General features: G+C 41.1%; 2 protein-coding genes across 6 annotated transcripts in view; one reads left to right on the top strand and one right to left on the bottom strand.

Moving 5' to 3' along the window:
- LOC141741851 (transcription initiation factor TFIID subunit 4-like) overlaps positions 1-1457 on the bottom strand; it is a 141984-nt gene extending 140527 nt beyond the window's left edge. For both annotated transcript variants that reach the window (XM_074582940.1, XM_074582941.1), the window contains exon 1: positions 359-1457. In XM_074582940.1, coding sequence (XP_074439041.1) covers positions 359-1451 — 1093 coding nt within the window. In that variant the 5' untranslated portion in view covers positions 1452-1457. The remainder of the gene's footprint in view (positions 1-358) is intronic.
- Positions 1458-7011: 5554 nt separating this feature from the next.
- Positions 7012-27521, top strand: LSM14A (LSM14A mRNA processing body assembly factor). 4 transcript variants are annotated; one of them, XM_074582934.1, is made up of 10 exons: positions 7012-7403; positions 15307-15470; positions 16871-17003; positions 18103-18225; positions 20035-20211; positions 20527-20589; positions 21286-21465; positions 22991-23162; positions 24035-24263; positions 26194-27521. In XM_074582934.1, exons 1-10 carry the CDS (start codon positions 7283-7285, stop codon positions 26215-26217), a joined length of 1386 nt encoding a protein of 461 aa, XP_074439035.1. In that variant the 5' UTR covers positions 7012-7282; the 3' UTR covers positions 26218-27521. The 4 variants fall into 4 exon arrangements, with proteins under 4 accessions (XP_074439035.1, XP_074439036.1, XP_074439037.1 ...); XM_074582935.1 differs by having other exon boundaries at positions 7013-7403; positions 18106-18225; XM_074582936.1 differs by lacking the exon at positions 20527-20589 and having other exon boundaries at positions 7013-7403.
- The last annotated feature ends 363 nt before the right edge of the window (positions 27522-27884 follow it).

Below are 27884 nucleotides of genomic sequence, written 5' to 3'. Positions count from 1 at the left end.
ACATATATAGAATTACTCTGACTCCCTCCCGGGCTTCTCACCCCGGGCACGGCCGCTCCCCGCGCCATCCCCTCAGAACTCACCGTCACCGCCGCTCCCGCCCCGAGACCAGAGCAGTAACTCATCAACCAACACTCGTAATTACTCAGCGCTAGCAACCGCCCGTCCCGTGCCAATTACATCCTCATTAACGGCAGCCTGATTGTCAGCCGCCGCCCTCACACAGGTGGGCTCTCCCGCTCGAGCAGCGGGACGGGAACAACTCTGGCGAACAAAAATCCCCTCAGAAAAGGGGAAACAACAACAACAAAAAAAGAAGGGGTTAGCGATAGCGGGGGGGCGGCGGCCCCCCACTTACCGGGCGGGATGGTGAAGCCGGGGGGCAGCTGGATGGTGGTCTGTTGCGGCGGCCGCACGATCAGCTGGGGGGCCACCAGCCGGGGGGCCGCGCCCAGCGCCGGCCGGGGCGAGAGGGCCTGGGGGGCGGCGGGGGGGGCAGCGCCCGCCTTGCCCGGGCCCACCGGCGCCTTGGGGGCAGCGGCGGCCGGCGGGGGGGCGGCCGGCGGGGCGCCGTTGGCGGCCGAGGCCTGTCCCGGCGGGGCGGGCGCGGGGCTGGCGGAGTTACTGAGTGCGTTTACTGCGGGGAGCGGGCCGTGCGCGGGCTTGCCGGGCGCCGCTGCGGTGTCGGGCCGGCCCTGGCTGCTGACTGGTGGGACCGCCGCCGGCCGGCCCCCGGCGCCCTCCCCGTTGGGCGCCGCCTCGCCGGTGAGCGGCGCGGTGCTGGCGGCGGCGGCGGAGCCCCCCTCGGCCGGGGTCCCGCTCCCCGCCGCGGCCTCGGCGCGCTGCGGCGGTGCGCTGGCGGCGGGCGGGCTGCCGGCGGGGCTGGGGCTCCCCGCGTCCCGGGCGGCGGCGGCAGCGGCCACATGGTTGTTGACAGGCTGGGGCGGGGGGGCGGCGGGCTGCGGCGGGGCAGGGGCGGCGGGGCTGCTGCCGCCGCCGCTGCTGAGGAGAGCCGCTCCATGTGATTGCTGCACACTACTACTGTTTACACTCGCTCCCCTCCCTGCCGCCGCCGCTGCCGCCGCCGCCGCCGCTGCTGCCGCCGCTGCCGGGGGGGACGGGGAGGGGAGCGGCCCCTGGGCAGGGGCTCGGCTCTCCGCGGCTCCGGGGCAGCCCGCCGCCTCCTCTGCCCCGGCAGCGGGAGGAGGCGCGGGATGCCCTTGCTGCTGCCGGACGGGGCTGCTGCCCCCCGCGAGGCTCCCCTGCTGTTGCTGCTGCGGCTGCTGCTGCTGGGACGGGGCGGAGGTCCTGGGCTGGGGCGCCTCGGCGGAGCCCCGGCCGCCGGCCAGCTGCGATTCCAAGGAGCCCACCAGATCGCTGACCGCCTTCTCGTCCACCTCCTCGGAGAAGAGCAGCATCTCTTCCAGGGGGTCCGAGGCGCCCGCCGCCATCTTGCGCTGAGCTGGGAGCCGGCCGCACAGCGCGCAGGCGCGCCGGCCTCTGCCGCGCGCGGGGCATGCTGGGAGGGGCCGGCTTCCTCCTCCCCCGCCCGGGGGCGGGGCGGGCAGGGCGCGTGGCTGAGGCGGCGGCCGTTGTGGCGGGCGCCGCGGGGTCTGTCCGGTGCGCGACGTGAGGGACGGGGCCTGGGGGCGGCCGTGGTGAGGTGGCTCCCCGGTCGCCTTGGGAAGGCGAGGGGCGGCAGCGTGTGCAGGCAGGTGCCTTGGCGGTGCAGGGGGGTTGTGCCGGCAGTTGGGTCTGCGGGGACTAATGGCAGGGAGGTCTGAGGCCCCAGTATGGAGGGTTGCGAGCTTGCATGTTGGGAGTTATTTAAAGTAGCTATTTAAAAGGCGTTTAGATGTAATGCTCAGGGTTTAGTAGTAACGTGGCAGTGCTAGGTTAACGGTTGGGCTTTAAGATCTTAAAGGTCTCTTCCAACTGTAAGGATTTTATGAGTTGAAGAGCCCTGCAGCCCTGTTGTCTTTTGGTAGCGGAGCTGCCATAACCCTGCTCTTTGCCGTCACCTCACACCCTGTGAGGACAGTTGCAGCCAGCACCGTGTCCTTCACCACGCTTACAGAGTGCTGAACACGCATGCAGTGGGCTGTGGTGGCTCAGCTGCCTTGTACACCCGCTCCTCCACAGGAGGGAACCTCCAGTGCTGGTGGAGCTGTTTGAAATCCTGATGTGTGCACAGAGTACCTGCACCCGCATTTGCACTGCTGCCTCTGCTGCAGCATATTTGCATTTATGTCCAAAGCAGCTACTTTACCTACACAAGAATGGCTGCAGTAATACAATTTCCTAAGGTGGATGCTGTTAACAGAGGACTTGTAAACCAAAAATAAGATTCTTGGCATCATCACAGCAGCCGCTCTGGCACACTGCGCTCCCTCAGCATCCCCACAGCAAATTTGAGGTAGTTTATTTTGTTACTTATACTTTTGCCATTGCAATCCTGTATGTCCTTTTCCCATCAATGCTTGCCTCAGGTGTTCGGAAATACCATTTAAGAGAAAAATGGTGGTCCTAACCCATCACTTCTTTGATTAATGACAGGGCAATTTCTTTGGTGGGACCTTCAAAATGTGTTATAACCATTGCTCACAGTTCATTGCATCTGTTCTTACACCATGAATTTGTGAAGCTGCCAGCAGAAAGCAGCTTGGATTCCGTTCTCTGGCTCTGCTGGCCTGCAATAGCATGGATGTCTGCAAACCTGGATGTATTTGAGCAGCTGCTCTGCGGCCTGGAATGATGACTCATTCTCCATGTTGTGATTTTCGGGATTTTCCACAAAACTGAAAAAGGTGCATCAGTGCATAACCCACCTTCAATTGCCCAACACACCGATGGAAGCGAGTGAAGGGCTGACAGTGCACGTGTGCACACAACTCTTCTCCGTTCACAGGCTCAATCTGTTAAGTCACACATTGTATGACTTGCTCGAGTCACAAGATTAAACTGCTAATAACTGGTTTGTTACCATCCATTTCCTCTTAACGTAGGTTACATTTTTATTCAGGGTAGTTTTTCCTGATTGTCTGTTCGTACATTTAGGAGCAGGCTTATGATGAATCAAAACAAACCATTTTTAAAATGCATGAAAAATAGGTTGCACCTGTTTAATTAGGATAAGTTTAAATGTCTCCTGAAATTAAATCAGTGCATATTTCTTAAATAAAGTGGCCAGTAAAAGTACTGAAGGCCCAAAGGTGTGGTTAGGATGTAATAAATGGGAAACACTGCAGTAAGTGAATGTGAAAGCACAGTAGTGCTTATGAAAAGCAGTATTAAGTGTGTGCAGGTGATCTCTACATCAAAAATTTGCGTAGCAAATGAGTATTGCTTTTATGGAATGCTCCAGTTGAATTAAATTTGGACTTTTAACAGATGTTTCTACGTGGTAATTTAATTAAAAGATAGACTATTACTCAATTTGCTATTGCATAAAACCAAAGAATATTCATTTTGGTTGGAAAAATGTCTATCCGATATTACTTCATTTAAGAGTCCCACACTTTATTAATTTTATCAGAGAAGATTCCATGCTTCCTTCACTTATTTGCCCTGATCCTGGACTTCATTTGCATACCACTATCTCCACAGTTTTTGTAAGAGAATGGAAAGTTAGGCATATGACTTTGCAACTAGTCCTGATTGTGAAAAAAGTTTTAGTATACATTTTTCTAACACTATGACGTTAAACTGTCCTGCCATAAACCCCACTCAGGACGAAAACTTTATTGTTTTGTAACTTTAGAGGATAAAAAGTAATCTTCCCACCAGAAGGAGAAAATGGCAAGTCATGATTTATAAGACAGGTTTCAAAACTTAAAAAATTGCCTATTTCTAATTACAGTTTTAAAGTATATTTGTGGGTGGGTAATCTGTAAAACATGAATTCATATTTCTTCCCACTCAGCTCTTCTTAATTGAGCCATTTTATGTATACAAACACGCAGAATAAGGAAGTATAATAGAATATTTTATTTAGTAAAACATGATGTATAGTGATTCACATTGGACTCCTTTCAAGTCAAGAAGTGATGACATACATAAGAATGTATTTAAACTTGTTGATGAAACTGGCTTTGGGCTTGTGCTTTTACATAGGGAACGAGACTTTCAGTAAAGTACAGAATCTCTGTGAACTTTTGTAGTCATTCTTTTATTAGAAAAATCTTTTTCAAATATTTAAATGCTTTTCATCATAGAAAACATATTTCTGAACATATTTTTCTCTTTCATTTTTAGGAGTTAAGTATGTATAGAATAAAAAATTCGAAGAGACCACTGTGATCATGTATTCTGATCTCCTAAAACACAATCTTTCATTAATTATTTTTGGTTTGAAATAGAGAATGTCTATTAGAAGTTAACTTCCAACCATGGTTTTAAAATTGCCTGGGAAAGAAAATCCCCCACAAAACTTGTTAAGTTGCTGTTCAGTTATCAACACTGTTAAACCCTGTGCCCTGTTTCCAGCCTAAGTTTTTCATTAATAACTCACTACATAATAGATGTATCAATGCCATGTTAAGCTGCAGGGAGTAATAACTTCACATAGACAAGTATCTTATTGTCATCTAGAAAGTGAAAGTGCTTAGAAAGAAGCACTGTTTTTTTCTAGTATGTGACATGGGTTTCTTCCAAATACATACTTTCAACGCATTCAAATATACAATTTAACTACCATAAGTTTAAAATTAACAGTAAAATGGTACCTACCAGGTTTAGATACGATTTTGAGATAACTTCTTAAAATGAATTTACAGAACTCTTTGCATATAATTGAAATTCACTTTATGCTATAAAAATATTCTTTCAACTGCTGATTTTAAGTACAAATTAGCAATGATGAAATCCACAAACTGGAGAGCACAAAGATGGATAGAGTAACCAACAGGTGTTCTAGAAATATGTCTAAATTCAGTTTCATGTATTTCAGCTGCAATGGAATTTCTTTTTTATATATGGCTTATAGAAATTTAGGAGGTTTTGTTTTGAAGTTAATCATAATTGTAAATACTTGTCGGTGCTCACCTAGACAGGACTGGATGGAGAGGCTTTGGAAAATTTGACATCAATAAGGTTCCAATTTAACCCTTTAAAAAGTTTTTCAAGGGGATACTTATCCTAGACATTTTTCTTTTATTCATTCTGGCCACCTTCTTCTCTCTTATAGAAACGTTGGAAGTGCTAACACCTAAAAGCAAACTCTAGCAGTTTTCTGCTGGAGTTCTCTCCTGAAATGCTCATCTCCTGTGTCCCAAGCTCAAAGAAATGTCCATTTCTGTTCCACCACACAACCTTGAAACCCTAATTCTATAAAAGGGAATCTTCAACTACGATTTTGAGAGGTGCAGATGAGAGAAAACTTAGGAAGATGTTGGCCAGCAGCAAAGCCACATAGGTCTTTGGGGCAAGTGGTTGTATTTCAAGGTACTCCCCCTTCGCTGTCCTCTGATGTCAGTATCGCAGGACTCCCTGATACACCCTTTCTTCCTTCCCTTCATGGTGTCCTCACTCATAATCAGCCTCTTCCTGCAACCTCCCCCAAGCTTTTTTTCCTTTCCCATATCTGAAGCTGATGTGTCTCCTTCTGTCAGGAGGCAATAGCAGGAAAATCACGTGATATAGACTGTAGCCGGTCCTCTAGATTGTGATGAGGCACTCCACCTGATGTTATTTTGCGATGGTTGTGAAGCAGCTACAGACCAACCTCTAGTGGTCAGGAAGACTGCCTCTCTCCTTCCTTGTAAGGTATCTTTTGTTGTTTTTCTAAACAGTAGCTCTACTTTGAGCCGAGTTACAAATGCTGGTTTTCAACAGTGGCCTCCCATGGACTTGAAATGGCCACGTATGTCCAGTCATAGACTGAAGAACTTTGTTCCAAATCGTTCAGAAGCAAGAAGCACATCACAGTAGAGCTCCCCAAGCACTCAAGCCCTCTGTGATTTTACAGTCAGTTGAACTTGGGCATAAAGTCTCCAGAAGTCCAGCATAGCTCCTACTGAGAAACATGCAGGCCCTTCCAGAAAAAGTAGGCTTGCTATTGTGTTTCGAAGCCTTATTCTGAACAAAATACTTGCTCAATCTTTGCAACGTATTAGTGTCCAGTTGCTGCAACAAAACCTAGTAAGTACCCTTTCCAGCAGTGTTTGTTGCATGTAATTTTCTAGGCTGCAAATATAAAAAGGGGGGCCTGAGGCAGGACTATGTTTTAACAGGCAGAGCCTCCAACAGGAAGCCTCATTCGTGATTTTTAAATAAGGTACATAATTTAAGTACTATCTCAAAATCGCAATTTTTTTTTGTGTTTACTTTTACTAAAAGGGTATTTTTTTCAGGATTAAGTAAACACTTTAGTCAAGATTTCATCAACAGCTGTGCTTAGCGTTGCTTGGCAAGATCCAACTATCTCAACATTCTGCCAACTGAGTAAATCAGAATCCCCCTTGAAATCGAACTAAATTGTTATCACCACATAGACTTTTTCAGCTCTCCACATGACTGGATTCCAAATTGCTTCTTAAGGATCACAAGAATTTAGCATTCAATGCTAGGTGGCTTAGGCCTCTCAAAAAAAAAAACCCAAAACCCCCAATCACTCAATCTACTTTCGCATCGCCTGGTGGCCACAGGCTGGGGCAGGGCTGGGGGTTTCCCAGCTGCGAGCCCAGGCACTGAGGGGGGGCCCGCGGAGGCGGAGCCGGGGGAGCCGCCGGCCTCAGCCCGGCCCCGCACACCGCCCCTCGGCCAGGCAGGGAGAGCGCGACGAGGTACAGCCGAGCCCAACCCACTGTGCGAGCCGCTCCGCTACCGGGCAAGCCGCGCTCCATAAGCGAGGCAGGCCAGAACATTGAGGGCTCCCGGGCCACCGCACCGACTCGCCAGGCGGCCCAGATGGATGGACGGACGGCTGGCCACCCCCTGCCTCCCCTCAGCGGCTCCCGCCCCGCTCCCAGCCGCCAGTTCTCGCGAGATCACATCCGCTCCCAGCATCCATTTCGCGGCCGGAGCGCGGGGGGGGCGGCTCTGGGGGAAGATGAAGGCGGCGGCCATGTTGGGAGCTTCAGGGCGCTTTTGGTGCGGGGTGTGCTGAGGGAGTCTGCGCAGGGAGAGCCGTCGCTGGGGGATCGGCGGAAGGTCGGCCTCGTAGCGGGAGGAGTAGAGCGCCTACTACGACTCTGAGGCGGGCTTGCTTAGTCGTTTGTGCTCGGCTTCAGGAGCGCTCGGCAGGGGAGGAGGAGGGGGTGTCCCTGACCGAGGAGCTAGCACCATGAGCGGGGGGACGCCCTACATCGGGAGCAAGATCAGCCTGATCTCCAAGGCCGAGATCCGCTATGAAGGGATCTTGTACACCATCGACACCGAAAATTCTACTGTGGCGCTGGCTAAGGGTAAGGAGCTGGCGGAGCAGAGGACTGGGCCCTGCCGGCCCAGCAACGCCTCGGGGCGGGGGCGGGAGGGGAGCGGGACCGCCGCGCGGGCGGCGGAGTAGGGCCCGTCGGGGATCGAGCAAGAACCTGGAACCGCGGCAGAGGCGTTCGTGGCGTTGTGGCCGTGAGGAGGCCCGGGGGGTGAGGGGGAGGCCTACAGCGGCACAGCCGCAGCTGCGAGGGGGCTTGGCCGAGCTGTGGCAGGAGCCCGCGTATTTTCGGCCGGAGGCGCGTCCTCCCGCCTCCCCGACGGAGCGGCTGCTGCGGGGCTGGGGCCACCCGCCGGGCTCCGCGGCAGAGGTGGAAGCGAGCAAGGGGCTGGGAGAGCGGCGGCCCTGCGGAAGGCCCTGCTCCCCCGGCAGCGGGGAGCGGCACGGACGGGCCTGGAGCGGCCGCGGAAGGAAGCCGGGAACGTTACCTAGTGAGGGGCTGCGAAAAGGAGTCCTGCATAAAGTGTGAAGCCCTTAGCCGCGGAAGTGGTCCAGAGTTAGTGCGTAAAAGGGAGTAGGAGGGGGAGGCTGGGAAGAGGATTTCTTTGCATCGTAAGATTTCGAGACCGGTGGGGTGCGGGGCCGCGTACGGCTGAACTCGTTTGCCTCCTGGCGTAGGAGACAGCTCGACTGGAACGGGGATGCTGTGGGTGCCAGGTTATCAACAAAGATCTCTTCGTTTCAGAGATAGCTGTATGGCGCTGTGTAAATCGAAATTGAGTACAGGTGGTGTCATGAGAACGTATTGGCCAGAGAATATATGTGTGTGTGCATAAGAAAGTTAGGAAGATAAGTTTACTGAGAAGAGCATAAGAGACAGGGGAGTAAAAAAGAGGGTCTTTGAAACTGGGCATCCGAAGGACTTCGCTGTTTCTTGTGCATGGTAATGCACTCTCAACACGAGTATATCAGCCATGGCAGTGAACGTGCCATAAAACATTAAGTCAGAATTTTTAGTAATTTCATTATAATGGATTCTGCAACACTCAATGTTAATTTACACCTCTTGATTCAGTAAAGTATTGCTAAATAATCTAAATGCATATAAAAAAGCACAGAGTTTATCCGTCCATTAGGTAAGGGGAAAAATTGCTCCTTACGTAAATTAAATGTTTGGGAATGAGAGTATTCTGAACCTCAGTTCCTGTTTGAAACGATAGACTTTGCGTTCTAGCATAATAATTTGTTATGTTTTACATAGTTGGTGTGTATAATATTTGGTCTGTGGGGTTGATACTTTTCATCTCACACTGGCCTTTTTGGTAATTCTTGTTTGTGTGCTGTGTCACTTTAAACTACCCCCCCGTCCCGCTCTCGATAATATTATTTAAGAAATAAATGAAACATCTTATAGTAGGTTTGGTTCCAGGCTTACATAGTTCATTTATGGGGCATTTAGCTGTCATGATGTGATTTTTTACTTATTTCTAAAGTCACCTTTCGGTTAAATTACCTTGTTGGAATTGCATTATTTGTTTAAAAAGGACAGCTAGTATTTGTTTATATGAGAAAAAGATGAGCACTGTGATTAAGAAATAAATGCTTAGAAATTCCAGTTGCATGCTGTGATTGTTAAGGTTTGAACAAAAGCATTTACAAGAATCCCATCCTTGAGGAGCTTGTGGTAGTCTTGCCCTAAATTAGACAGATTTAGTGCTGACCAAGCCAATTTTGCATGACTTCTCGACAGTGGTTAAGTCATGTTATGGCATATCTGCCAAAGTGTATGTATTTAAGATAGATCAAACTACAGTTAACAAATCTATTCTACTCTCTTTCTCATCAGAAATGTAAATCCTAAACCATTAAATTTACTTTAATAAAACTTGGCTGAGGTAGCTGAAGAATGTGTGTTTTGTAATGTAGTGTCATGATTCAGAAGAGAATAAACCAGTATTTCTAGGCCACCTGGAACCAAAAAACCTTGAGATTAGTCTAGAAGCTGGTAGCAACCATATTAGACTGTAAAACAGTTCACTGTGCTCATGAACAAAATGCTCAACTCTAGAGTATTCAAGTTTCTGAATAAATGAAGGTTTAGGTCACGTGAATGTGGTATGATAGCATGCATGTAAGGTGACAAGTGTGGTTAATCATGGCCAGGACTGTATGTGAAAAATAGCAGATCTTCCTTCTGAACTGTCTGTAGCTGTAAATATGTTGTAATAGTTATCTCCTCTTCCTGTGGTAAGTCCAGAAGTCAAACCAGAACTGTTTACTGTGTATCTTGACCACAAATGTCAAATTTTCTGCCAGAAAAAGAGACAAAAAAAGCCCCAAAAGATGATTCGACGCTTTCAGTTACTCCACTATGTAGCTGGATTCATGTGACTCTTACCTGGATTGAGTGCAGGGAAGTTTATCATTATTTGTTTCTTAACTGAAATCACTGAAATTGTTTGTGACATAAAGTGCAAAAAGTAGGTAGAATCTGTTCTTGAATAACTACAGATTTGCCTGACAGTAGGACTTCAGTGGGCTAAACTGAAGCCTGAGATTAATCTCATGAAGTTGTACCTGTGCAATGTCTTAATTTATCTTGGATCTTCTGGGGCTTTAGACAGAAATAAGATTTTTGTGTTACTAACAAGGTACTGATTGTAGTCTTCACTTACAGAGGAGCAATCTCCTGTAGTTCTCTAATCAGCATTTTATTTACAAAGCTGTGATCCTTTCACTAGCAGAAGTTGTGTCCTCTGTCTCACGAGTTGGAGGAAGACAGCAACTGTTTAAATATTGAGCATAATGTTTTTATCCTAAGCTGGAGTCAGATAAGGGAAAGCAATACGTCCTTTCACAAAATGTATTGTTACTTAAATAACAGTGAAAGCTCCCATCTATATCAGATTCCAAATGTTAAGCAAGCTACACAATTATTTGAAGTTTTTATATATCACTGGTGTATATGGTTTTTTTGATTGCCAGCTAGTGTTTGGAACCAAAAGCCACCCACTTATTCTCAAATTTCAAGTTACATTAAGTTGGAATGTCCTTTTAGTTCATACTTCTAGTTCATTCTTGATTATTTTTTTTTGACATTGTTAAGTCCAACCAATAAGAATAGATGTTTGCAAGCCATGGTTAGGAGTAAGATTTTCTTGCTGTAAAGTGATCGCTGCCCTACCTGGGAACAGTTGTAGAATAATCATGACTGATCGTGTTTGATCTTACATGTTGCAGCATTAAAAACTAGGTGTGATCTTTCATGCTAGTAATACATAATGTCTTTCTATTTCAAGGCGCTGATTTAGAGAGATGGATTTGTAATGTAAGTAAGCTGTGTAAGAAGAACCATATTGGGTCAGAAAAGGCTTTGTTCCCTGCCAACAGCAGGGAATCCTTAGGCATATAAGAAACAGAAAATTATATACTTTCTATCTGGTGTAACGAATCAGTTTTCACTTTCCAGCTGTTGGACAACTGAGAGTTACATTTGGAACCATTATAATCAATAGATATTAATGAAATAGCTTGCAGTAATTTAAGTAGTTGTTAAACTTCTGGCACTTCTGGCATTTTCAACCATCTGTGATAGTGTTTTCCATAGTCTGATGGCACACGAAAGAGAAAACCTCCCTTTCTCTTAGACTTTTATACAATATTAATTGGATGAAAGACTCAGAAACGTAGACATAAAAAAGTTAAATTCTTGTGAAGACTTGAGCATTTCTTATAGTTCAGGGGTGGGAGGAAAGGGAAGGGTTAAATTTTTATCAAGTTTTTATGAAGTTATTTTTTAGTTAAGTGAGATGTTCCCTCCATGTCCTGAGGTTTAGGACATATGTGCCAAACCAACCCTGTGCATAGTGTTTCACAGCAGAAAAATTCCTCTTGTCAAGGCCCGCTCCTGGCTACAGACCTCATATCTATCTCCTGGTTAACTCACCATCCCTACGAGTAAGGGAATGCAGACTGAATTAATTGTTCTGAAGGTATGAGCCCACCACAGGCTGGCTCCCTCACATTAATATTGTCCCTGTAATGTGGTGTGCAGGCATCTGACCGTGTTTACAGGGAAAGGGCTGTGATGTTTTGAAGATAGATGGCAATTGAAATGACTTATTCTGGTAGTGGTGGTCTCATTTTAGTCTTCGTGCTTCTCATGGGTGCCTTAAGAGTGGGGAAAGACTGGTTTCTGTGTATGTATGCTATGTATGCAGTAAGGCTGATAAGGTTATGTCAGTGCTGTGTACAGAGACTGAATTGCATATTTGCAGTAATTCACATTATGTGGGAACAGAGTCCTCTCTTGCTAGTAGAATATATAGCTTGACTTCTGATTAACACAGTATTTTTCTGTGTTCATCAGCATGTAATAATTTCTGTTAACTCATAGGGAAAGTTGTAATGTTTTCCTTGGATGCCATAGTAGTATAATATAGTAACATGCATTAAAATACAGCTTAGTAGTAAAATTGAAGCCAGTCAAAATCTGTACGAAAATTTGCTGACAGCACTTCAATATGAAATTGGTGGAACTACTTGGGCATAAAGTCACATACATGAATCCTGTTAGGCTCAACAGTGTTAGTTGCTTTCTAGCAAGCTTCTTAAGTGTGTGTATTTACGTTGACAAAAAATAAGCTTGCCTTTAATGTGCGATGGTTGCCTTCTTGTTTGCAAGTTGTAGAGCCAGTTTAGCTCATCTAAAAAACAAAACAAGAAAAAAACCTTAAATTGACAAAGCAAGATTAAATGGATTTGCCATAGTCCTGGTAAGTGTTATAAGACTATGTTATCTTTCACATGCTTATTTTCCTTTCCTCTCACTCTTCAGTATTTTGCTATATATGAACCACTGCACCTTGTTCTGGAGGAAGGATGTAGTCCAAGGAAATACCCCAAGAGACAGAGCTGGATAGAGCTCTAAGACTGCTGCTGCTCCAATACCTTGTCTTTCTGATACTCTGGCAACTTAGTATTTCTGATTATGCAAAACTATGGTAAAAGCTATTTCTTTCTAAAATCATATTGTAATGGCCACCTTTAATATTAGACTTTTTATTTTAACGAGCTCAGATCATGTTAAATCCTAATCCAGGCTAGAAAAGAAGAAATTGTAAAGATAGCTAACCCTTTGCAAAATCTTAAAAGTAACATTCAACTCTTTATGTTATAGTACTATCTGAAGGATCTAGCTGGGATAGGCACTGCCAAAAATTGAGTAGCCCTTATGCTAAACTGCTTTCTTAGATTGTCACATGTGCAGTTCTGGTTCCTTGCTTTAGAAGGAAATTAGACTTGAGTATGGTTATTTTTGTTGCTTTGGGGTGAGCAGGATGGTTGAACTGCAAATCAGAGGGGTTTGCTTACTCCTGTCCAGCAGAGCTAATCTTCATTGGACAAAATTGTCTTTATATTTTGCACAATGTTGCACTAAAACCAGTTTGCTTTGGGGCAGTGGAGAGGTAGAGGAAAAAAACCTAGACTCTCAATAGCAGCTCTTGATGTGTTTTATTGCAAAATCATTGACAACCTCATCAGTGTCTTGATCTAGTTGCATGAACAGCTGAATGTCTTAAAGATGAATTCTGATTTTTGGTATTGAAAATACTTCCTTTTGATGTCTTTGTAATTTTATGATGGGGAGAAAGACAAATTAATTTTGAAATACAGTAAAATCCCTTTACCTCTTATAAGGTGTCATTAGATGAATGTTAGGTGGTTCGCTTTTTTTTTTTGATTGGTTTAGAATGGAGAAAGGTAATTGCCATGTGATAAAACTGTTCCTATATGTGTCTTGTGATGTCCGTATTAGTAGTAAAATATTTATCCATGCAGTATAGCTCTGACTTAAGAGAAATACTTTCAAAGCAGATTTCTTCCACAGTTATCAGATTTTTATTGCAATGTAAATGTGAGATGTGATCTTCTAGTTTAGTACCCTTTTTTGTGGTGTTGCTACTACTTAGTTGCTTCACTTTAGCTAGAAAGTAAAATATTTCAGTAACTTAACTGATCACACTCTGGCTGGTTTTGTGCACCTTTGTAGTCAAAATGGCTACTAGAGCAACCATTTCAGTGTGGGACCGAGAGAACCAATACTAAATCAACTTTGGTTATACTTACCAAGACAGCAAGTCAAATAAAGGGCCAAGTTAATTTACTAGTTATCTAATAGAGTATAGGTGGCCAGAAAGCGAAGTAGGATCCGCAGTCAAGACAGCGAAATAGAAAGGTGTGATGAATAAAAACCAACAGAATGAGCTACAGTAATACACATGACCCGTTGATAATGTTGTTAAGCTATTCTGTATTACTTTGAGTTAATTTCTGCAAATTCTTCATCTTCAGATATGTTTTTTTCTGTAGAGGAACAAGAGAAGACAGATGTATCTTAAAACAAAAAATTGCAATTCACTTAATGGCATATGCCTTTTTACAGTGCTTACGTTGTATAGTACCATTCAGAGCAGACTTTCAGATGCACAGAAATAGAAAAGTTGATTAAGTTCATCTTAGTATATGATATATAAGTATGAACAAAATAATTGTAAACACTTAATGTTATTTTTCTTTGTAGTGTACAGTTGATCTATTTACCCCTGAATTATGCTTCTCAAAGATTTGTAACACTTGACTGATAAGCTCTGTTTATGCAGTACTAGAAGAAGCAACAGAGATGGAAGATGGTTGGTGCAGCCTGAGAAATGACTCAGTATCACTTTATACAGCTCTACAGGAAACTGCTTTTCTTGACTAATGGTTTTATGGCTGCAAATAAGTGCCTAATGATGTCTCCAAATTGTTGATGCATCTGAAAATGGAGGGAAAACTAATTCTGGTAAATTAAAGCAAAATATGGGTATTTTCTCAGCATAACCTGTAGTACCTTACAAAGCAAACAAAAACCTCTTAAAAGGCTAAAAGCAAAGACAGTCATGAGGAATTGTTAAAGCTGCCGGAAGTTGAAGTTCAGTAGAATGTGACTGATGTAATTTTTTTTCTTCTCTGGTTTCAATAATTGTTTACTTTTCTTACAAGACCTCTTGGAAACATATCTCTTCAGATTTTTTTTGGTGTTGGTTTATTTCATTTTATATTCACCTAGGGTTGACAGTCTTATGGTGAGGAAAGGTCTTGTAGTGCAAAGGGAGAAACATGATAAGCTTCATCACTATACAATCTGAAAAGGGCTGGAATTCAGCTAAGGACATACAAACAAATGTAAAGTCTTGGTATGTTGCACACTCTGCAGGCTTGCTTAGGAAGATAGTTATGCCCCAGTGAGTTTACTTAATTTGACAGAGATCGTATGAAATTTACACCAGCAAGAAGAATGAATTTTGCTTAGTGAAAATTGTCTGTACATACCACAGAATTTCTAATTTTATTTAAATCTTGATTCAGACCTTGAGTCTATTGAGAAATGCGTTGCTTTAGGTAATTTTTAATATTCTAGTTCCTAATAATATTAGCATTTTTTTTCCTGATTTGCAAGTGCAGAATGTGAAGTATGTAAACTCACATTCTCCTTGATTCACAGGACTGACTTACCAGCCTTTATGGTTTTTTTTGTTGCTATAATATCCACAAAGTGCTAACTTCAGAAAAAACCTGATTTGCTGCTTCCCCTTATACTCACAAAGCAGTCAAAATAATCAACATGTGAGTGATAGCATAAGTGATGTCTCAGTAAGGAATTGAAAAGGTGTCTTTCTGCTTGATTTTTAACTGAAATTTGTAAGATCAAATTACTTGTTTATGTCTGAGCAGTTGATCATGGCGAAGAGTAAGCTGCTTATTAAATAAGTTTTTTTCTCAACAAAATTTAATTCTTTTTATTTAAAGCTGTTGGTCTCTGCAGTATATTTAAAACCTTTTTATTGAATGTGGCTGTTTTTATTTTTTTTTCTCCCTTCCCAATTTTGCAGTTCGCTCCTTTGGTACAGAAGATAGACCAACTGATAGGCCTATACCACCTCGTGATGAAGTCTTTGAGTATATTATATTCCGTGGCAGTGACATTAAAGACCTAACTGTCTGTGAGCCACCAAAGCCTCAGTGTTCTTTGCCGCAGGACCCTGCTATTGTTCAGGTAAGTTAAAATATATTTTTAGTTGTTTGTTGCCGAAGATATAACCTGTTAGCTTTAGGTGCTCTCTAGCTGATTGTTTTAAAATGGAAAGATTTGTTGCTGTAAAGTTCACAACTCAATGTAAAGACCTCTGGAAAGATTTTCCTCTTTTGAGTAATGTCTTTAACTGTGAAAATCAAGGTTGAAATCTAACTAGCACAATGCGCTGGATACCAAAGCTGCCCATTTTTCAAAAACAACTGTTGACTTTTGGTAGACCTTGATGCCTTTTTTGAGAGGTATTTGGCTAAGGAGGACACCTGTGCAAGACTTCTTGGAAACATCAGACTTGGTATAAGTCAAATGGAGTGGGTGCTGAAACCTCCCGAAATCATCAATTATTTTGTTTGTTTTCATTATATTTTAATTTTCAACTTTTTTTTTATGACTGTGTCTTTAAGAGTGTTTCATGTAGCTATGTGTTTTTAAAAAGGCTTCATACTAAAGGGCAGTTATTTGAAAAGGGACTACTTGGTTGCTGAAGGGAAAGCAACTTACAACTTGAAGCCTTTGGGGTTAATTAATCTGTTATTTTGTATAAATGGACTGACAGAGATAGTTATTTTTGATCTCTGAAATTTGTTGGCTTGTTGATTGTGCTTGCGGGGTGTCTTAAAGTCATCCCTTAGAGCAAGATGGAAGTTCTTGGTTCAAATGGAACTTGGTAATTCCATATAAATGTTTATTTTTTCTAATGTTTAACTACTTGGTATCATATAAAACTCTTGATACTTCCTTGCAGTCCTCTACAGTCTTTTGCTAAATTTAGTGCAGCTCATTTTGTCAGTAGCAGTCGAGAGCTGTGAAACTGCATTACTATTACCCCGGTAATAGTAATAACCCCACCCTCCTCCAGTATGTTTGGGTCTTTTCATTGTTCCTGTGGTTTTTCAAACTTCAGGGAAGAAGATAGGACATTTTTCAAGTTTGCCAACAAAAGGTTAGATGTGTGTTTGACAAGAGAGTCCAGTATCTGAGGTTCTAGGGAAAAGACTGCAAAATTTTATGGTACTGTTTTCACAAGTCTGTGATACTGGAAGGGTAAAAGTGCTTCCTAAGCTGAATACGTACTTGTGAAAATGTTTTCTGCTAACTATTGTCTGTTTTGAGTTTTCATTATGAGTAATGTGTATAATTCAGTATTTTTGTGCTGTCTTTGCTTGTGTGTTGAAGTGGTTAAATTCTTGATATTAAAAGAAACAACTTTATGAACGTTAATGTATTTTATGCATATTAGCCACAGTGGTGGTGTTAGGATAAATTTAACAAGTAGTTTTAGAGTTTTTGCATTTCTTGCCTTGCAGAACTCTTTCCTACTGTTTGTGTAAACGTGACTTTCTGCAAGTGTGTTTTATCTTTAGTCTTCACTAGGATCTTCAACTACATCTTCATTCCAGTCTGTGGGCTCCTATGGTCCTTTTGGCAGAATGCCTGCATACAGTCAGTTTAGTCCAAGCCCACTGGTGGGGCAGCAGTTTGGCGCTGTTGGAGTTGGTATGTTCATTTTTGTTGTTTGGTATTTTCCTATAAGTGAAGTTGCATGTGCGTGCATAGACAGTAATCAGTGTTAATAATTCTATCAACTTCCTACCCTAGGGGCAGATCCAAAGTCTTCAATCTGTATCAGTCCCTGTATCTGTATCAGAAGTAGCTTTTTGCGGCCTTTGCAGCTCAAATCAAAGGAATTACAATTGAGAACTAAACACTCTATCTCAGAGGGATGAGTGGGGAAAGGTTCCTGTATTCCTGAGTTCATTCTTTTTCATATATATACATATTTTCATTACATTCTTCATGTACGCATTATATTTCACAAGTGATATATAGGCAGCTCCTCTGCAAAAGCCCCAGCCATAGCTGTGCTGTGTACACCTGGTATCCCAGGTTGACTAGGTGGTGTGTGCTTTAACCGAGGGTTTGGATTATTCAGCAATCCATGTGCCAGCAGAGTCTTGTGGCCATTGGACGTTATTCCAGCTATGAGATGTTACCTTGGATGAAGTACATGCTTGAAGTATTTGTGAGCTGCATGGATTAGTTGTTCCTTTATACTGCAGATGGGCTCTGAGACTCACCAACCAACTTTCATTCCTCCCTTACTGTTTTTTATTTCATCTAAAAGTTTTTTCACATAGGAACTTACATTCTTGTAATTGTTATGGTGACAGTATTACTCCTGGTGCTGAACATGTTAGCCATGTGAAAGAAAGGCTGTAGAATTGACCATAACTTGGTATCAGTTAATAAGATGCGATTTTGTTTAAATTTTTGTTTGAAAGATTTTAAGTGGAACTATAGAGTAGTAAAATTTTTATTACTCTGTAAGGTACTGCCATGACTATATTATGTTAATACTTGTGATACTAAAGTAGAAGTGCTCTTTTTTTTTTTTTTTGTAAAAAGCATCGAATTATTACAGTCTTACCAACTTACTATGAATATATACATTACATTACATTTAAAGTGTGTGGGAAGGGTGGACTTATGTGTATTCTAGAATAACTGCCTAATATGGCTTCAGAACTCATTTAGTACTAATTTAAAAAAAAAAAAGCCTAACCCTGGGTTTACCACTATATTATTTCTTTCAAAGCAGGAGGTTCTTTGACATCTTTTGGAACGGACTCTTCAGCCAGTGCTAGTATGTCCCAAAGCACTGCAGTTGGTTCTGCGTTTACAACAGATGCAAGATCACTAAAAACACAGATGTCTCAAGGTAAAGCTTTTTTAATAACTCTTGATCTTTTTTGACCAATTGCACCCAATTCTAGCATTGCCAGAAATGCTAACCAAACAGCTGAATTCTGTCATGAAAACACATGATATTAAAACGAGAAAGCACTGAACATCTTTGTACTTGCTCTTCAGATGTGTTTTCCTGCATTTTGGCATGCTGCATAGGTAACTGTTAGCAACATAGTTGTTGTTGTTATCCTTAAAGCATCTATACTGAGAGGTAGGACTTATTTTAGTTTAATAATGTTAGCAAATAGGTGCATATGGAAGTTCAATAACTGGTTTTATTGATAGCATGACAAAACTCAAGATACTTCCTTCAGCCTGCAATTTTAAAATCTCTATTTCTAACGGTATTTTTTTGTAAATATATATTTATATAAATAATACTAACAGCAGACTTGATTGACTGTAGAGATAGTGACATGACAGTTAAGTCAGCTTAGTAGTAATAGCAACTGGTAGTTTGTGTAATATTGGAAAAAGAAAGTAGAAGCAAACCCAAAATTCATGATGCTTTTTGAGTGGCAAAGAAAAAAGAAACTAAATGTTGAGCACCTTCAACCTCATTTTTCATGCAAACATGTTAAGATTGCTTCTCAAAATCCAAAAGCTGTTACTTCCTGCTCTTCCACTCTTCATTACTGCAAGTAAAATTGCATGCTAAGATATATTCCTATTGTTATTTTTAAGTTTATGCGGTCATGTTAAAAGGCTAGTATCACTTTACTTATAGCTAACAGGGTTTCTTCCTAATTGTAGTTGAGATTTGTATACCAGTTAAGAGTGCTTTCTAGGATTAGTTGAGTGGATTACCAAAAATAGGTTCTACTTTGTTGCATTTATTGAAGGCAGGGGGGGAAACGCATGCTGAGCTTTTACTGTTTCTCTGTTGAAAGAGTAACTTGGTTGTCTATAGGTGAAATTAAAACCTGTATGATTCTTGGACTTAATGTATGACACATGGTCCAAATGCACATAGATTTTGCCACAAAATTTCCTGTGGGACACTAACAAGTTTTTCCGGTGTCTCTTTGCTTTTAAAAATATTTGTCATCTTTGTAGATCGTAAGTGTGGTGTGGTTGGGGTTTTTTTTATTTATTTTATTTGGGGCTTTTTTATGGGATATGACATTATTCTTTTCTTCTTCTTACTGGGACTTGAGTCTTATTCTAATTTCTTAGTAGATTTACTTACATGGTGTCATAAACTTGTCTGGCCGGATCAAATGTCTCCATTCTAAACATGCTTCTGGCTCCAGCCACTCATGCTGCAAATTGAAATGGATGAACAGCACTTTGTGGGGAAGCTTTTGTAGCTCCTTCATCTGCATTATGCCTGGCACTGGCTGTCACTGTTCGTTTATTTTGTGATGATCATACAACAGTGTGCTGGATGAATGAAATTTCAGTATCATAACTGTATCTCTGGCTTCGGGAGCAGTCACTTTCCACTTGGCTTTCCAGGGAGGCAGAAAAAATATTTTCACCTCCAATGAATCAAAAAATTTTTCATTCCATAGCTAAATGCACATCATGGGTGGGTTGGTAAGGATTAATTGTCCTACCCATTTTTTTCTTTTAGACTGGGGGAAGGGGAATTGCTAAATATCCTTCATTCTGGATTAGTGGATCTGAGGGTGCAGAAATATTTATTTCTTCTTTGGACACAGCAGTCTTGACTGGTAAGGCAGATAAACCTGTCAGTCTAGATTGGTTGAGACCAGCAACTCAAATTTGTGGATGAGCAATAACTCTTTGGGTTTTGGTTTTGTTTTGTTTTTCCCAGGTCGTTCAAGCCCTCAGATAGATCATTTGAGAAGGAGCCCCACCATGGAACAAGCAGTACAAACAGCTTCAGCCCACCTGCCCACTCCGGCACCAGTTGGGAGGAGGAGTCCAGTACCAGCCAGACCTTTGGTGTCTGCTACCCAAAAATCGTTAGAGAATCAAGAGCACAGACGAGGTAGCTTTGGATAATTTTCATGTGGTGTATTTTCTTACATACACATATGAAGTGCTCTTTTTAAGGGTAACATGTAGGAGTTTTCCTGCTGTCCATTACTATTAGACTGGCCAGCAGAGACCTGGATTATATATATTTCTTTTTAAACCCAAGCATATAGTCTAAATTTTTTTTTTTCCTTTTGTGAAGTTAAACTTGTGGTTTACTTTTATAGGTTTGGATTTTTTTGAAATCTGAACTATATAACTGTATACAAAAGTTTGATCAAGAATACCTAATTGGATAAACAAATCATTTTTTTATTTCCAACTTTAGCTGAAGCACACAAGGTTTCAAGATCAGAAAATGAACTCAGAAATGAAAACAAACGACAAATTGGTAAATCTTGTTTTGAGAAATAGCTATCGTTGTTTTCAGACTTCATTAAGTTTTTTAAAAGTCTGCTAAAATACATCATTGTGTGTAGTTGGCAAAGTGCTAGGACTTTGCTTCTAACGTCCAGAAATCTTGCAGTTCGGATACGGTAATAAAGAATTTATATATTTGGAATGCTTTCACATAATTGTTTCTAGTGGCTAACAATGAGTTTGCATTAAATCAGAATAATACAAGCACAAAAAGCCAACATTAAAGAGAAGATCTCTTCTGGTTGCTCTATATTAAGTGATTTGAATAAAAATGCAAAACCAAGCAGTATTCATAGATTTATAAACACAATAGCATGAAATAAAACCTGTTACCTTTCTAGGAAAATACGTGACTAAAAAGCCACTAACATTTTAACTCTTCTTGAGAAAGCTTTTAATGACTTCTAGAAAGTCGTTTAGTACTATTATGCTTTCTGTGTCACTGCCATAATTATTGTAAGTGAACTTACAAATTACAAGCTGCTCCAACAGGATTTTTAGCAAGAGAAATGCAGGAAGAGGACGCATGAAGCCCAAACCTGTTCCCCTAGGAATTAAAAAACAAAACATAAAACCCCATCCAAAACTCCAACCACCACCACCCCCACTACCCTCAAAGGAAAACCAATCCACAAAACAAAAGCAAACAGAATTTCCCTCTCTTCAGTTCCAGGCGGACCTTCAGCACGGAGAGGCCGGGGAGGTCACAGAGGAGGCCGAGGAAGATTTGGAATTAGGAGGGATGGTCCAATGAAGTTTGAGAAGGACTTTGACTTTGAAAGTGCAAATGCACAATTCAACAAGGAGGAAATTGATAGAGAATTTCATAATAAACTTAAACTAAAAGGTAAACCAATTTTTGCTTAGATTTCAGCGTGGAAAAACTATATCTTGCTGTTTTAATGCTACCTTGGAGGAGAACTTCTAAAAGGCATATTGTACTAAGTCTTGTTTGCAGTCATTCAAACAAAAAAAAAATAATTGATAAACAAGTAAACTGAGATCATCTATCTAGTTAATTTAATACTTGGGTCAGTATTTGAGTTTTGAAAGATCTTTAACTAGCAAATACCGTACATCATGCTCTAACAAGTCTGATGGTTAAAAATACAGATTACTTGAGCAGAAGTCCCAGTAGTGTGAGTTTACTTTGGAGTTCTGGAAAACATGCAATGAAAGAAAAAACATATTTTATGTTTTCAATTATTAATAGACCAAAAGCAATCACAAAAACATGAGTTTGGGATCAGAACTTTGCTGGAGGATGCATGAAAGTTTCCATTTAAGAAAGTTTCTATCGTTTCTTTGCTTTTACCCTTCTCTAAAGAAACACAGAAGTAGTTCAGATTGTACTGCCAGCACTTTACATTTGTTTTCTAGCAGGCTTCTATCTTAATTACCTCATTCTCTTGTGACCAGCCACCTGTTCCTTACACTGCTGCTATTTTTGGACAAAATTGTTACAGGTTAATATAGAGAGTTACTGTTTCAGTAAATGATTGGCTAAAAGCTGGAAAACAAAAGGTATGAATAAATGGTCAGATTTCAGTGCAGAGAAGAACCACCAGTAGAGTCCCATAGGAATTGTTCTGTGATACTTCCCTTTTTTTCTGAATCATTTTAAAATGAGTTGACAGTTTGCTGTTGATACTATTTTTTTCAGAATAATAAAGAGGAAAGGGAAAGCTACCATAAAGAGCTATAGAAATATTTTATGAGACAGAGTAGTTTTTTGTGTGTGTTGTGGAAAGGTTGAGCTGGTTATGTGATGTGTATGCACAGCATCATGAGATTTAAGCTGTAAGGATTTAGGAATGAGACTGTAAGATTGTAATAGCTAGTTCTCTTGAACCATCAGCTTCTTTTCCAGTACCAGTCAAAACAGTAAGTTGAACTTAAGCATTATTAGGAAAGAAATATATCATAAATTCAGTTTGGGGCATAGTACCTTGATTGCTGGTCCTGTGTCTGACAGCAGATAACAACAAAGCCAGAAGGCAAAGAGAAGCGTAAGGGGCACGAGCAAAAACATGGAATGGCTTTTGTATGAGGAATGACTGAGGGAGGCTTTTAAGTCTGGAAAGGAGGTAGCTAGGAGGTTATAAAATAGACGGCTATCGCATCCATGCTACTGCAGGGTTTTTTGCTAATTAAACCCACAGAGAATATAGAGGATATCAAACCTCCATACAGCAGCAGCAAAACATCCTAATTTGTGTCAAATTGTTTGACTTCCACGTTTAATTTTGGACGATTTTTTGGATTTTTGAGCATTCAGTATAGTTTGTGCCTGTCTGTCTGGGAATAAGTTAACAGTGCTGTTTTGTTTAGTATGGAGCTCTGGAAGGCTTCTGTTTACTTTTATTTTCCAGAAGATAAACTTGAGAAACCAGAGAAGCCTGTAAATGGAGAAGACAAAGGTGACTCAGGAGTTGATACCCAAAACAGCGAAGGGAATGCAGATGAGGAAGATCCACTTGGACCTAACTGCTACTATGACAAAACCAAATCCTTCTTTGATAACATCTCCTGTGATGACAATAGGTATGGCCTTCGAGTGGAGGCTTGTTAGTCTACTTAATGCCTGCTTGTGTCATAAGGTTGTGTCAACACTACCTGAATGGAAGGGAGTACAGCTTACTTCCACATGCAGTGGGCAAAAATAAAACAGGAATATGAAGCACAAAATTTATTTGTGGCAAGTGAAATACATTAATAGGATGACTTTTTTAAATGTTGTCTTAGAACCATGCTTCTAGAACTGAGTGTACATCCTCCAGAATGTCCTTTCCAGATTTACTAAAGTGGGTTCCTTGTTTTGCTTCGCTAGTAAATTACCACTTTAGTTAAATTGGTTATGACTGTGCTTTGGTAATGCTTTCTGAGTAGATTACATTACTGTCTTTGCCAGTAGCAGTGTTTAACAGGAAGATGGCATTTCAGGAAAAGCGAAGCTTATCTTTTGTTGTTGCTTTTTTATTGGTCAAGATGATGTGGATTGCTGACCTATTTTGAATGTTGGCAGGGGGGCTGTGTTGTTTTGTTGTGCTGACAGCAGGATAAAATAACGTGTAACTGCAAACTTTTGCTTTCTGTTTCTTGTTTTAAATTGCAGGCAGCTGTTATTTATTTCATTCGTATGATGCTGTGTGCAGAGAATACAGATGGTGTCTTTCTATATGGGAAACTCTTACAGCATTATTAATATATAATTAATGAGACTGTAACATGTCCCTTTTTGTTGAGTTAAATGAGTTGTGGCAGACATCTAGATTCTTGCAGAAGGGATAATTTGGAGATCTACAATGTGATTAATGTATCTTTTTTCATTTCATGGGCTTTCTGGCAAAACTAAGCCAGGCAATTTTCCTTCTGAAGTGTGCTTTAAAACAATCCTTGTTCCTTTTGTGTGGCAGAGAACGGCGACCCACCTGGGCTGAGGAGAGAAGATTAAATGCCGAGACCTTTGGAATACCACTGCGTCCCAATCGTGGCCGTGGAGGGTACAGAGGCAGAGGGGGGATTGGCTTCCGAGGTGGAAGAGGGCGAGGAGGTGGAAGAGGTGGCTTCACTGCCCCCCGAGGATTTCGTGGTGGATTCAGAGGAGGTCGTGGAGGCAGGGAGTTTGCTGACTTTGAATATAGGGTAAAATATGTTTAATCTTACTATGACCTGATCCGCTGCTCTTGGAAACCAGTGGTAAAAGAATTCCTGCCTTTGGGTTTGATGTTGTACTAGAATTTCTTGAATAGTACTCTGCAGATGCTCTGAGCTACTTAATTGAATGTCTGTTAATGCTGAAATTTTAGTTAGAACATTTTACTATCAACACCAAAACTAAAAGCTACCTTTCTTCACATGCCCTAAATACTTGTTCTGTAGCTGGAAGTCAGGAGAGGAAAAAAAAAACCCTAAAAGTTCTGCAGGTTTAATACAAGTGTTAGAAATGTGAATTGCAAGCATTTTCTAAGCAATATTGTGAAGTGTAAAGATTGAGAGGGAGTAATTGAACTTGCTTCTAGTGTGCAACAAACTCTTTTGAATTCTTTGTGAACGAGTTGGCACAAAGCCTATAGACTTCTAAGATCCTATATAACCCCTAAAATAATGTAATTGAAGTTACTTAAGCATAGCAATGACCTTTTGCAAAAAGGAAGATAAAAAATATTTGAGTTCTGTAAGGTCCTGTTACACACTTTTTTTTTTTTTTTAACTATAACTTTACATAGTTACATCCGATAGCTGTTGGGAAAGCTAAGGCAGGACTGACGTTTTTCAGCCAGTGATTCAGTAAAAAGGAGCTGTGGGAGATAGGCCACAAAAGCCACCAAAAAAAAAACCCACCAAGATTGCTGTCGTTCCCATAAAGTGTTTTTAAAAGGTTAAAGTAAGTACTACTATTTATTTTTAGTTACATATGAATGAAGCTTAAAGTTCCTTTTAAGTGTTACACGCAAGCCACCATGTAAGTCTGCCGACCAAAGTAACCCGATGTGCAAACATGCTTTCGTCGTCACGTAAGTGTAGAAATAGTAATTTGTTCTGCAAGAGCTATGATGACTAAACAGCAGAATCTCCCTTTACAGCAGAGTTAGGTGATTTGTTGCTTTTGCAACACTGTTAAGACATTCATTTCTCTGTTTACTGTTGAAGAACTTAACTCTTCTTCCTACTGGACATTCAGAGGAAGAACAAGGTTGGTTGTCAGCCCCAGCTAATAAAGTGATGTGTGCTGTGCTAGTGGTACTTGAGGGGCACTTCCTTTTTCTTGGAAACAATATAAATTCTCCTCTTTATGAAAGCTCATTGATCATACAGATGATTTCAGTCAGCAGACCTCAGTTGCTTGCAGAACCAAAATCTTTTAATAATTTCAGTGCAAGCTGTTTTTCTTGGCATTAAGCGTGTATATTTAACGCGAACATTTGCTTGGTAAGGAACAGAAATAATACTGGCATACTGTTTAGAATCGGTAACAAATACAAGTAACCAGACAGGTGCAAGTAACTGTAGACTTTTACAATTCTGACTGGGACAGAAGAACGTTTTCTGGTAGTTTACTGCATGAGCAGGTAGAGTTTTGCAAAACAAAATCTTTGGCTTCTGTTTGAAGATGTAAATATTTTTAATTTTTAAAAAAAGAGTGGGGGAAGCCTTTTCTCAACACAGAAGATTTCTGACTGTCCCTGAGATAGTCCTTCATTAGTTTGCAATAATTAGTCCTGTGATTTAAAGACATTTTTGGTAGCTGAGCATGAATTGAAATGACGGGCTGAAGATCAAAGACTTGAATGTCTGAATGAAAGAATCTCGCAGCCTTCCAGATAAGTAGGAGGCGGTGTGAAGAGCGAGGACTTGTGCCGTGCGTCTCGTCAAAGTGGGGAGCTGCTTCATTCTGTGTGTGCCAGGCCAAGGGGGTTCCGAGCAGGTGCTGACCTGGTCCCGTAGGGAGCTCTCCTTTCTGATTGCAGAAAATGGGGAGTTAAGTGCATCTTTCCCAGTGCTGCCGCCCAGATGAATTTGTGATTTTTGTTTTGCAGAATTAATTTTAACATTCTACTGTTGTTCCCTCTAGAAAGACAACAAAGTTGCTGCATAGTCTACAAGAAAGCTGAAACCGGGTGAACGTCTAGATCTTCTTGATCCAGAGAATTAGTTTCAATCTCTGCAAAGAATGAAGTTAATTTGCTGTATACTTGTCACCAGCACTGGGATTTAACTATTTAATTTCAAAGGGGTGTAATGCAGTTACTTTTGAAAAATGGCCATCTTTGAAAACAGTGAGCATTAAATATATTTGAGACAGAAGGATAAGTAATTTCTTATGTATAGTTAATTATAAAGCAGTACTTCGATGGAGTTTAAGTATTTTTTCATCACTGAAAGGATTTTTCTTATTACTAAACTGTATTTGATAATTGCTTCAAGTTGTAAGGACAATTGTATGCAGAAGGCCGTCGATACTGTGAGTGTTTTGATCCACTGAAGGTTGTTTTTTGGAAATCCTGTAATATCCCTTTTGAGATAGTTGTACTTTTATCAACTAGGGTGCTGGACAGTAGGAAAACTTGCTTTGTCAGACAAATATGTACACACAGTAAATACTGTTTCTTAGGCAAAGGAAACTTTTTATATAGTTGTAAAATTCCATTATATCCCATTGCCAAAGAAACATTACAGACTTTGTATAGCTGTATAAAAAGCAACTAATTTTTTAAAGAATAAACATTTTTAAGTCGGCAAACATACTGTGTTATTGCAAAAGTTGATATGCTGAAGAACACTGAATTAGTTGGGTTTTTTTCTTTAGCAGCTTTTCAGGCTTAAATGTTTGATTTTATATTTGGACTATAATGAAGATTTGAAAACGTTCTTCCATTACATGAAACTGGATACACTCTTCACTTCTCTTGCAAGACTTTGATTTTGTAGTTTCTGGCATATCACAGGATTTGACCAAATTAAGGAGATATTTTGAAATAAGGAGAAAATAAATTTTCGTATGTCAAAACTTGCAATTAATTTTACTTAGTGATAAATATTAACTTTTTTTAATAATGGACCAGGCACATGAGTTAGTGAATCTCCTGAAATGCCTGGGACAAAAGTATGTCTCCATTTGTCAATTCTTGAAATGTTAACTTTGTTGTAATACCTGTAGGCATAAGCGATTTAAAGAATTCTTAGTGTTTGAAGTTGTTTGCATTTTGATAGACCATAGCTTGGAGACAGTGTGACTCTGGTTCTCAGACCGTGAATTCACAAATGACATAGTATGGATTTTTTGCCAATTCTGAATGACTAGTTACAACTTTTTTTGATAATGCTGAAATAGAAGCCTGGTCATTTGTGTCTGTATATGTATATGAAGGCCACAGGAATAAAGGGATCCAAAGATTAAAACATTTTGATCTAATTTGCTGATTTATTTTTTATTTTTTACTTTATCTTCAAAATGTTCAGTGGTGATGAAGATGTGGAAAACTGCACTGTTGGAAAATCGGAATATTTAAAAGTGGTTGATAGAATCTTAATTTTATAACTTTTGTATAGCACTACAAGGAAGTATTTTGTAATTGGTTTCCTTATTAAGGTCAAGTAGAAGTTAGGTAATATTGTTTAGTAATGTTTTTTGCATGTTAACAACACTGCCTTTTGGGATCCACCAGTCATGACTCTGAACCGCCGTCGGGGTGTTTGACCATAGAGGCGAGTGCTCTCCTGTCGCAATAACTCTGTAATACTGTACGAGGTGTCCTAGGCTTT

The sequence above is a fragment of the Larus michahellis genome, chromosome 4 (genome assembly GCF_964199755.1).
Source record: "Larus michahellis chromosome 4, bLarMic1.1, whole genome shotgun sequence".
NCBI lineage: Eukaryota > Metazoa > Chordata > Aves > Charadriiformes > Laridae > Larus > Larus michahellis.
Note: the sequence above shows the minus strand (reverse complement) of the source record. Positions and strands in the feature narration are given on the sequence as shown.